This window comes from Dioscorea cayenensis, unplaced genomic scaffold (genome assembly GCF_009730915.1).
Source record: "Dioscorea cayenensis subsp. rotundata cultivar TDr96_F1 unplaced genomic scaffold, TDr96_F1_v2_PseudoChromosome.rev07_lg8_w22 25.fasta BLBR01002170.1, whole genome shotgun sequence".
Lineage (NCBI taxonomy): Eukaryota > Viridiplantae > Streptophyta > Magnoliopsida > Dioscoreales > Dioscoreaceae > Dioscorea > Dioscorea cayenensis.
This window is the reverse complement of record NW_024088561.1, coordinates 1-10,658: the sequence shown is the minus strand read 5'-3', so window position 1 is coordinate 10,658 and position 10,658 is coordinate 1. Positions and strand designations below refer to the sequence as shown.

The following is a 10,658-nucleotide window of genomic DNA, read 5'->3' as shown; positions in this document are numbered from 1 at the left end:
TATATTTGAATTTTTTAAATTGATTATTTTAAATTTTTAGTATAGTGGAAAGATTTGTTCATAAAGATAAAACTTGAGTTGGGAAAGATTCAAAGAGTTTGGTGAGTGAATTTTGGAGATTTAGATTAAACAAATCTATATCGATCTATTTTTTAAAAATTAGAAATTTATTTTAAATGAAAAATATTATTAAAAGATAATATGCTAGATATATTTGCAGATAACTGATTGATGTTAAATTGATTGTGTTAATTTGATTAAGATTACAATTAATCTTTTGATTATGATTTGTATGTTATATTCTAATTATGTTAATTTGTGTGTTTTATTATAAATGGTAATTTGATTTTGATTTTGATTTGTTTAATGTTAATTTACATGCCAATTTGGTGTTGAATTAAATTGTGTTTTGTATTTTGTGTTTTTAATATTTTGAATTTCGGTTTGAAGGGAATCCCAAACCCGGAAGAAAAAATTTACTGTTATTCGGATTCAAGGCCGAGACTTGGATAGGGCCGAGGCAGGGGAATATACTCTAATATACTCTGTGAATCCTCACACCTTGACATCTCTATAATTTCCATGATTCATGCTATAATTAATCCAAAGTCCTTATTAAGTGTGCATTTTTGCACAAGTGTAATTTTTCATGCCTATTAGTCAAGCGCTTGCATCAAATTGTCACAATGTATTAATGCCTCCAAATAAAGCATGTGCGTGTGCTCTAATAACCTGAAGGGTTAAAAAAATAAAAATAAAATATAAAACACTTTAAAAAAGAAGAAAACAATTAACCAAACACTAGTATTGTATATATATTACATAGTACATCTTAAAAATACAATAAAAATGTATACTGCTATATATATATATATATATATATATATATATATATATATATATATCATGTCACTTAAAAAATATTTAAAAAAGCAAATAAATAAATAAATCTAAACACCAATTGTACATGAGTAATGATATTTTTACGAATAGGTTTAATGAAAACATGGATATCAAGTTTTGCACCTTATTAGCATTCACATCATTCTTTCACTCTCTCTCTTTTTAAATTTATTTTTACATCTAAATCTTAAATTTAAAATTTTTAATCTATTTAAATCCTTAATTTAAATGGTAAATAAAAAAATTCTCTCGTCAGGGGTTTGTGGTTTTATAATTTAGGGGTTTAGGATTTTTAGGGGTTTAGTGTTTAGTATTTAAGGTTTAAGTTTTTAGAATTTTGGATATATGATTTTATATTTTTTGGGTTTAAAATATTACGATTTTAGAATGCTTTTGTAATTTTTTTTTAATAATTTTAAGAATTTAGGGATTTTTAATGTTTGAATTTGAAGTTTATTATAAAATAAAATGACGATGATGACGTGGATGCAAAGTTAGCATCCATGTAATTCTGAAAACCAATTCGGTAAGTCTAGTTTGTAAATACAACATCGCTCATTGCATATGCATTATTATATACAAACAAACACTCTAATATAGTAATATATATATATATATATATATATATATATATAATTTTTAAAAATCCAAACAACCTTACAATCAAAAAAATAAAAACCAATACCCATAGATGTCTTGAGATTGAGAGAATGAGTGTGTGCATGCTCCAATAAATTTACTCCCTTTGGTTTTGTCTCGTTTTTAGAGATACTTGTCCTTTTAAAAAAATTTATAAAAGCATTAAATATTTTTCCCAAATTTATCCTTCATGTTTAATATACTTCTATTATTCCAATAAATTATATTCAACTACACATTTTTAAGTAAATTTTAAAAAACTTTTTTTAAACTTAATATAATTTTTATAAATTTTAGATTAAAAACTAATTTTAACCAATTTTCTTAATCTGATTTAGTTAAAATGGACATTTAAAAAGGATTAGAGGGAGTATCATTTAAGACATGCTAAAAAACCTTAAAATAAAAAATAAAAAAAATTTAATACTAATATATACTCTCCGTGTCATTTTTATTTATTCATTTAAACTAAATCACATGGATTAAAAAAATTGGTTAAAATTAGCTGGTTTTTTAAAATTTATAAAAATTATATTAATTTTTCAAAATTACTCTTATTTAAAATATGGTTAAAAAAATGTGTAGTTCAAAATAATTTAACGGAAGTTATAGAAATACATAAAATATAAAAATAATTTTAAAAAAAATAATATTTATTATTTTAAATTTTTTTAAATGAATAAATAAAAAGGTTAATTTCTTTTAAATGGGACAAATAAAAAAAAAATTGGGAAAAAATATATACAATACTATATAAGTATCCACCCTCACCACCCTAAGAGCTAGGGATGCAAATGGGGCAGGGAACGGGGATTCCCCGAGGATTCCCCGAACTAATCCCCCCATGGGGCTGGGAACAGGGAGTGTACTACCCGCTCCCAGCGGTGCTCCCTGTGGAGAATCCTCGCGAGGGTGCAAGGATTTCCTGGCTTGTAAATTATATATATATATATATAATATTTATTAAAAATAACTCATATGATTAATTTATTGGGATTTATTAATAATGTTTTAGTTTTTAGTAAAATAGTGTTGCTCTCATGAAATGCTAGATTAAGATCGATAAAATAAAATAAGATAAGATATTTATCAAGTTTATTAAAAGTAGAACATCTTCTTCTCAAATCTGAACTTCCCCACTCTCCAATCAGCAGTTCCCTTCTTCAGTTCTTCATACTATCCATTACTTCATTAGTCTCTTTCTTCACTTCTTCATACTATCCATTACTTAATTATTCTCCTTTTTCAGTTCTTCATACCATAGATTACTTATTAATATATTTCATTTTTTTAATCCAAAAGTTTTTTCAATTTTAAATTAAAGATTTTTAAACTGCTTATAAGATTTTTAAATTTTAAATTAAAGATTTTTAAAACATCTATAATATTTTTAAACTATCTATAAGATTTTTAAATTTTAAATTAAAGATTTTTAAACTGCTCATAATATTTCTAAATTTTAGATTAAAGATTTTTAAACTATCTATAACATTGGTAATATTTTTAGTAGATTTTGTTAGTACATTTCATATTTATTTATGTATATAAAAATAATAATAAATATTGTTAGAAGGAATGTGATAAAGCATGAATACTCAAATATAAAAATAAAAAAATAAAAAAATAGTATAAAAAAATTAAGTATAAAAATAATAAAAGAGCCTAGAGTTAATAGAAACTGAGAAGATTGACCGGGGACCAAATTTTGTTGAGAGCTTCGTTGCAGAATTCAGACCTATATAATACAAGATTGTATGAGAATAAATTCTTTATTTTATAGTTATAGGAAAAAACAACTATTTTTTATTTATCTTTCGATGATAAAATTTGTACATGACATTATTGACATGAGAGAAACCATTATTTTCTTCTATTTATAATGGAGAAAAAGATTGTATCAATATATAGTGATATTCCGGATTCACCAAAGGAGAATCATTTCTTTCAATACTCACTCGCTCTCTTATATATTCCAAAAATAATAGTTTTTATAGATTAATACAGATAGTTTAAAAAAATAATGTTTTGGATTCAAAGCAAAAAAATTTATTATTTTTGATATTTTTACTAATCTATTTATATAGTATAAAAAAATTTATTATTTTTTTCAAAAAAATTTATTGTTTGACTTTTTCATTTATTAGGGCGATCTTTTAATCGTTAGGGATTATCACATGTAGGTATTTGATGCCCTGCGTGTCAGTCTCATCAACACATTTTTTTTAAGGGATACCGCTAGGCTACAAACCCGTTGGTTCATCAACACATTAAACTCTTACGTATTAAATTATCTCCCATAATAATTATACTATAAAATGAGACCTACAATTAACCCATTAAACTATTTTTCATAATGATTTTAAAATATGACTCGTAATTATTTTATTAATTTTTTCACTATTTATATGATATATTTCATTAAAACATATTTATTTAATAAAATGTTAAATATAATTATTAAAAATAATTAAAAAGACATAATTAAATAATATATTTTTTAAATTATACTTCAAAATAAATATTTATAAAATAATAATAATATATGAATAATAAAAAATTATTATATTAAAATTAATAAAATAATTAAATAATATGGTATGGGAGATAGTAACCCCGGCATCGGGGTTACTGACCCCAATGCAGTAACCCCTATGCCGGAGTTATTAACTCTTTTAACGAGAGATAGTAACCCCAACATCGGGGTTGGTAACCCCGATGCTTTTAATGGAGATGATAACCCCGGTATCGGGGTTACTAACCTCGATACCGGGGTTATCAACCCTCCCACCATGCTTTTAATGGAGATGATAACCCAGGTATCAGGGTTACTAACTTCGATACCGGGGTTATCAACCCTCCCACTGTATCTCTTTAGTCTCATAAGTAATACTGTAATAGTCAATTGGGAAAAATGGGAAACACTCTGAAAATACAGAAAATTTCAGGGAGGGATTTGCATAAAATCCAACAAATAGACCAAAAACCCGCAGCGAACAAAAGAAGCAGCGGGAAACACGGCGACGGCGGCGAAGATGCCGCCATCGAAGGGGAAGAAGCCTTCGAGGTCTCTTCCCTCAGAGCGCTCCTCCCCATCGGCCTCTCGCACTCCCTCAACTCCAGCTCGAGATCCAAAGACCGAGGTTGCCGGCGACGACGAGCAGCTTCTCCCTTGCATACTCTCCTGCGCTGCCGCCAAGTTCCCAAACCTCATCTCAGACTCCGCATTTTGTGCCAGAGTCTCGGAGACCGAGACCTGTCTCTCCAAGGGTGGTAATTATGCTAGGATTTGGCTCTCGGAGGCCACCATGGTCTCGTCCTCACTCTCCCCTGGTTCCTTCGTCTCTGTAAGTACTCCTATCCTTTTTGATTGATTGACAGGAAGAGTAGACACTTAAGTGTTTGATTTGGAAATAAAAAGAAATTTTTGTGTGAATACATTGCTAGAATTTCAGTAAAAAGATCATTTTTTTGGCGTTTCTTTCATTCACTTTGATTTTTTTACTTGCCTTGCGGCTATGATTGCATAGAGTTCTTTTTCTTTTCTCTACTAATGAATTGTAGAAATTTCCCATTCTACATCTTGTAATTTAGAATGAGCGGATCATTCATTGATGCAAGACTGCTTACTTATCATAATAGCTCATATTCAGTGTTCCTTTTATTTAGAATTTGTTTTGTTATTTCTCTTTTGTTGAGTGTAATGATACTATGGAGTTGTGTTTTGATGTCAAGGTTGTTGTGGGTTCAACTATGTTCTTAAGAGGATTCTGTTTATAGGTTTCACTTGCTACTTCAGACAAGACGTCCTTGGAAGATGCCCCACTTGAGACATTAGCTGAGGAGTGTGCTAGACATTTTGGAGTTGAAACTGGGGATAAGGCATCTGATGGAACAGGAAATTTCTTTGCAATTGCAACCGTATTTCCTTCTCTCAAGGTATGATATGGGAAAGTTGATTTTGGTTTCTGAATTAGCAAATTGCAGCCAAACTGCCATTCTGATTTTTAATGTTAATTTGTAATAAATTCCTTTTGGCCTGTAGTTCAGTACATACTTTCTCAGCTTTGCATTCCTAATTATATGCTGATAATCAGCAAAATCTGTTTTCAATGTAGTGATTTAAAATTGATTTTATAGCTAGTGATTTGTAATTTGGTTCAGCAATTTCTCATGTCTGCATTGCGCTTTTGTAGGTTCTGAAAAATGGATCAAAATTGTCATGGGGTCTGTCATGCACCATGGGCTTCCCTTCCGTTGGCAGGGCGATATTTGTTTTCCCTGTCAGTGGGTTTTCTACATCGCACAATCAAAATATGAATAATTCTATTTCTCAATTTTCTATATGCAAATGCAACGACCTTTACCTAAATTTGGTCTTGCCAAAGAGTGTTGTGATAAATTGTGGATACGATAAATCTCCCTTAGGCACATCAACAGACAAGCTAACATCACCAAAGACTCCAGCCTCTAGACCAAAGCTTTCTTCTCCTGGTGCTACTCCAGTCCAATCAAAGAAATCCTCAGACTATGTATCAAATATTGATGTTTCCACATGTCAGGACATCTCTGGTATTAGATTGGCATTGGCAGATGAAAAAGTTAATGAACTGCTACAGATATATGCTGGAAGGTGGCTTCATGGTCGTAGTCTTTTAAATGGGAACCTTGTGACTGTACCGATATGCGGGCATCTCTGTTTATTTCTGGTGGAAGGTGTGAGTGGGTCACGGACAGACTGTTCTAATCCAGATCATATGTCTGAAAGGAAATGCAATTTACCACCTGTTGAGATTGACAATGGGAATTGTATAAATTATGCTGACACTATATTCCTGGTAGATGCTAAAACAAAGGTCCACCTCTCTGATCCTGTCGCTTCTGTGAGAAATAATCCAACTACAACAGGTCCATCAGCAGTTGAAATTTCTTGTAGATCCATTGGTGAGAGGCAAGCTGGTGATATTCCTAGGCTGGGTGGCTTATCTAAGGAAATTACAGCTTTGAATGAGATCATCATGTTCTCATTGGGAAACAATTATTCTTTGCCAAGGTTGATTTTTATTGCATTTACATTGACATTACTGCCTAAACCCTGTTATTTCTTACTGTTTGGGGGATGTGTGCACGCGTGCGTGCATTAAGTGGGTTGTTGTGGTTGTTTTGAATGCTGACATATCAAAAAGGAAAACACATCCTCATAAATATTTGTCCGATTATACAGTTATGATACATGTGTTACTCTACAGTATTTAGGAGTTGGATTCAGCAATTGTTTCTATTTACTTCAGTTAACTCTCAATCTATTACCTAGTGACTAATTGTAGACCCTTTCGGGAGCTATTTCTTTGTTTTTTGGGCTCCACGTTCATTTTAAATTTAGTGAATAATGCACTATTTATAGATTATCATAGTCATGATTTTTTATTCACGTCCTTACACACCTCCCTTGGTAGATTTGCAAATGTGGTAATATTTGGTTTCCATTTTCTCTTTCATCTGTTTTTTGTTAATACATGGTGATGCATTTGTTTTTCTTAATCTTCGAATTATGTGAATCTGCCTTACAGAAATGCAATGTCTATTTCTTAATCGTAGTCAATTAACATTTATGCAGAAAATGTGGTATCCAAAATTATTCTAGCAAGTTATATTTATGCTGTTTATATTTTTGGTTAGTTATAATTAATTTTCCCTTGCAGGTATAAAGGGGTGCTACTTTATGGTCCGCCTGGTACAGGGAAAACATCTTTGGCCACTTATTGTGCTCATGGTGTTGGTGCGAGTCTTTTTTCTATTAATGGACCTGAGATTATCAGTCAGTACTACGGAGAAAGTGAGCAAGCTCTACATGATGTTTTTGAATCAGCTAGACGAGCTGCTCCTTCCGTGGTTAGATTCTTTGCTTCACCATATTGTCTTCTCATCTTAATAACGACTTTCATAATTCACATTAAAAGGAAGTTGAACTGCATGATTTTCATACCTTGCTGTTAATTTGTTTTCCTTAAGTGATGACTTGCAATTTTCAGCTCACATTTTTTTTTAACTTATTATAACTGTTAAATGGGACTGCCTGACATTAAAGGAAGTGCTGTGAATAGTTTATGTAAACATGTGCTAGTCCCTTTTTGAGCATCTTTAGGCCCATGCTGAGGAAATTTATGGATATAAAAAAAAATATTTATGGATCTGCAAATTGTGTTTGGTTCTTCTGAAGGAAATTTATGGATATAAAAAATTATTTTCCTTGGGTTCAAAGACAATTAAAAAAAAAAGTAGTTCACTTTTCCTGGTCTACCCTCGTTAGTGAGCAACATGATTATATTTCTTAGCCAATGTTTGCTCACAGAGATAGTCATATTTTCTGTGAATCTGCTGAAATGATTATATAGTGCTGCCATGGAGTTCCTTCTCTTGATGTTTGTAGTCAGTGTAGCTTGCACCATTCTTGTCACTGTGCCATGGAGCGTTCCCTTCTCTTTATGTTTGTAGTCAGTATAGCTTGCACCATTCTTGTTGCTGTGGGACATTTAGTTTGTCCTTTAATGAAATTGATTTTTATAATTATTTGCTGTACTGTAGCTTATTGTCAACTTGGGAAAGAACTTGCAGTTAATTGGAAACATAGAAATTTTCTTGTGTTTTGCATTTAAATTAATAATATTGTTGTTCTCAAGGTATTTATTGATGAGTTGGATGCTATTGCTCCAGCACGAAAAGATGGAGGTGAAGGATTATCAGTTAGAATGGTTGCAACATTATTAAAATTGCTGGATGAGATAGATAATGGTGAAAGGATACTTCTAATTGCTGCCACGAATCGCCCTGATAGTATTGATCCTGCGTTAAGAAGACCTGGAAGATTTGATCGAGAAATTGAAATAGGTAATTACTCTCATTGCCACCTTCTGTTTCTGATTTAGCAAGCTAAATCTATCCATCAACCCAAGGTAATCTGACAATCTTCAGCATGTCATAGCTAAGGAAAGTATGCAGGTGCTCACAAAAATAGATGGGTGGCCATAACCATAAGAGCGGTTAAGTGGTAGATATTTTGGAAGGATGTTAAGCTTTTGTTTTTTTAAATCCTTTCTCCTAAGAAAATTGTGCAGTGGATGACATTTGCGAATGAGAAGTTAAGGAGTGGTGTATTTATATTTGTAAGAACTATGATTTACATTATTTTGTCTAGTTGGTGGTAGTTGAGGGGTTAGATCTTTGAGTTCAATTAGTAGGTGTGGGTTTTCTGACACATGATTGAAAAGAAGATAAAAAAATGAAATGTGAAGTTCAGTTGTGCACATGTCATTTGGCAGTTATTGGTGCTAATGACATTGCAGTTTTAAAGTATATAGTTGATGGTGAGGTGCTGATTCTAGCATAGCTGGGCATATAGCAACCTCTCAATTTTCACAAATTAAATTTTGAGGTGAGAAGGAACAGAAGATAGCCTCTAAGTTTGGATTAGGTATATATCTGTGTTGGGTAAATTATGCAGACATTGATTCGAGAAAAATTGAAAGACTGTATAACACTATTTGGTTTTGAAAAGGAGTTTGGTTGCTTGGTGAAATTAATATGGACTTCAAGAGATCTGTTTGGAAAGAACTGCCTTATTTTAATAGTTGAGAAAAAAAAAATTGTGCTTGTTGTGCTTATAACTTTTGACTACATCATTGAAGAACTTTTTGAAGAAAAAGTTAAGTTAGAGAATCTAACTGAAAGGAAATTTTGTTGCTATGGACCCTTGTAAGATGATTGGTTCACTTCTTGCCACCGAGATGGGTAACTAATGAAGCTATGAGAGTGTAATGCTTAATTGGTTACGAAGCCCCAATCTCTCTTGCGGTAAATCCCATTGATATCTTGTTCTTATCTTTTTATCCCTCTCATGAGGTAATTTTCTTTCGCTTAGAGAATTTCAAGGAAGTGCTGCTATTTTAAAGTTTGGGGGAATTTGCATTGATTGAGTCATCCAAGAAGAATTTATGAACAATAATATAGATTAGGGAAAACAAATAATTATGGTTTCACAATTTCTGATATGGCAAACATTTTGGGATATCTTTCAACAAAGTGTTCATGCCTAAATACATCATTTATGATAACCTCATTAAATGAGGTTGAGAACTTTTGCATATAAAGTTTCATTCATTTATATAATAGCTCTTTGTTGCACCTGGAATTTTCTTGTTAAGATTTTAACTAATTATCCAGAATCATCTCTAATATGTTATACGTTTTTCCTTTAAAATTACACGAGAGCTCTTCAGATTAAGGTTTAAATTGTAGAATTTATTTTTGCTATGAATGACAATCTTAAATTTAGTCTTCATGATTTTTCAGGAGTGCCATCTCCAGACCAGCGACTAGACATACTTCAGACTCTTCTCAGTGACATAGACCACTCCCTTAGCAGCAAAGAAATTCAAACACTTGCTATGGCTACGCATGGGTTTGTGGCTGCTGATCTTGCTGCCCTTTGCAATGAAGCTGCAATGACGGCTCTTCGTCGCTATATCAAGTTTGGAAGTTCAGACAAGTATGCTGGTGCATTGTCATCATTGCTTGCAGAATTGTCTGTTTCGGTGAAGCCTGTTTCTTGCCTTGGTTCTGAAAAGGCTCTCGAAATTCATGACATGTCCCAAACAGCATTAGAAGAACCTGATCAGCTGGTAGAAATGATGCTTAAAGTGTCAATTGATGATTTTGAGAAAGCCAAAATGAAAGTGAGGCCTAGTGCGATGCGTGAGGTACTTCTTTGTGCTTGTTAATTTTCACTTGCAGTTGAGGTACAGCTCCTCTGAGGACCTTTAATCTTATCTATAAAAATATGTGTTAGTAATGCGCCATTGGTTGAAGAAATCATCAGTTGTCACTCTGCTAGTCTCATCCATGGCTTGGCTCAATGTATAAAATCTAAAGTTCTTAGTCTTTTGAAGCCAATAATTTATTATAGTGGTGTATACTCAACATAACGTCATGTAAATCAATATCAGTGTATTGGTAAGGTTGTTAGTTGGTGTTTTGAGAATCACTAGCTTAGGCCAGGCAAGAGCCTCTCCGAATATTTCAGGCTCAGCATGCACAACCCTAACCCTCATCAAGACCATTAT

General features: G+C 31.9%; 1 protein-coding gene across 1 annotated transcript; it reads left to right on the top strand.

Moving 5' to 3' along the window:
- The first annotated feature begins 4,544 nt into the window (after positions 1-4,544).
- LOC120257544 (calmodulin-interacting protein 111-like) lies at positions 4,545-10,316 on the top strand. Its single transcript, XM_039265005.1, has 6 exons — positions 4,545-4,886; positions 5,320-5,478; positions 5,736-6,592; positions 7,242-7,431; positions 8,220-8,427; positions 9,889-10,316. The coding sequence occupies exons 1-6, from the start codon at positions 4,575-4,577 to the stop codon at positions 10,314-10,316; spliced, it is 2,154 nt and encodes a 717-aa protein (XP_039120939.1). The 5' UTR covers positions 4,545-4,574.
- The last annotated feature ends 342 nt before the right edge of the window (positions 10,317-10,658 follow it).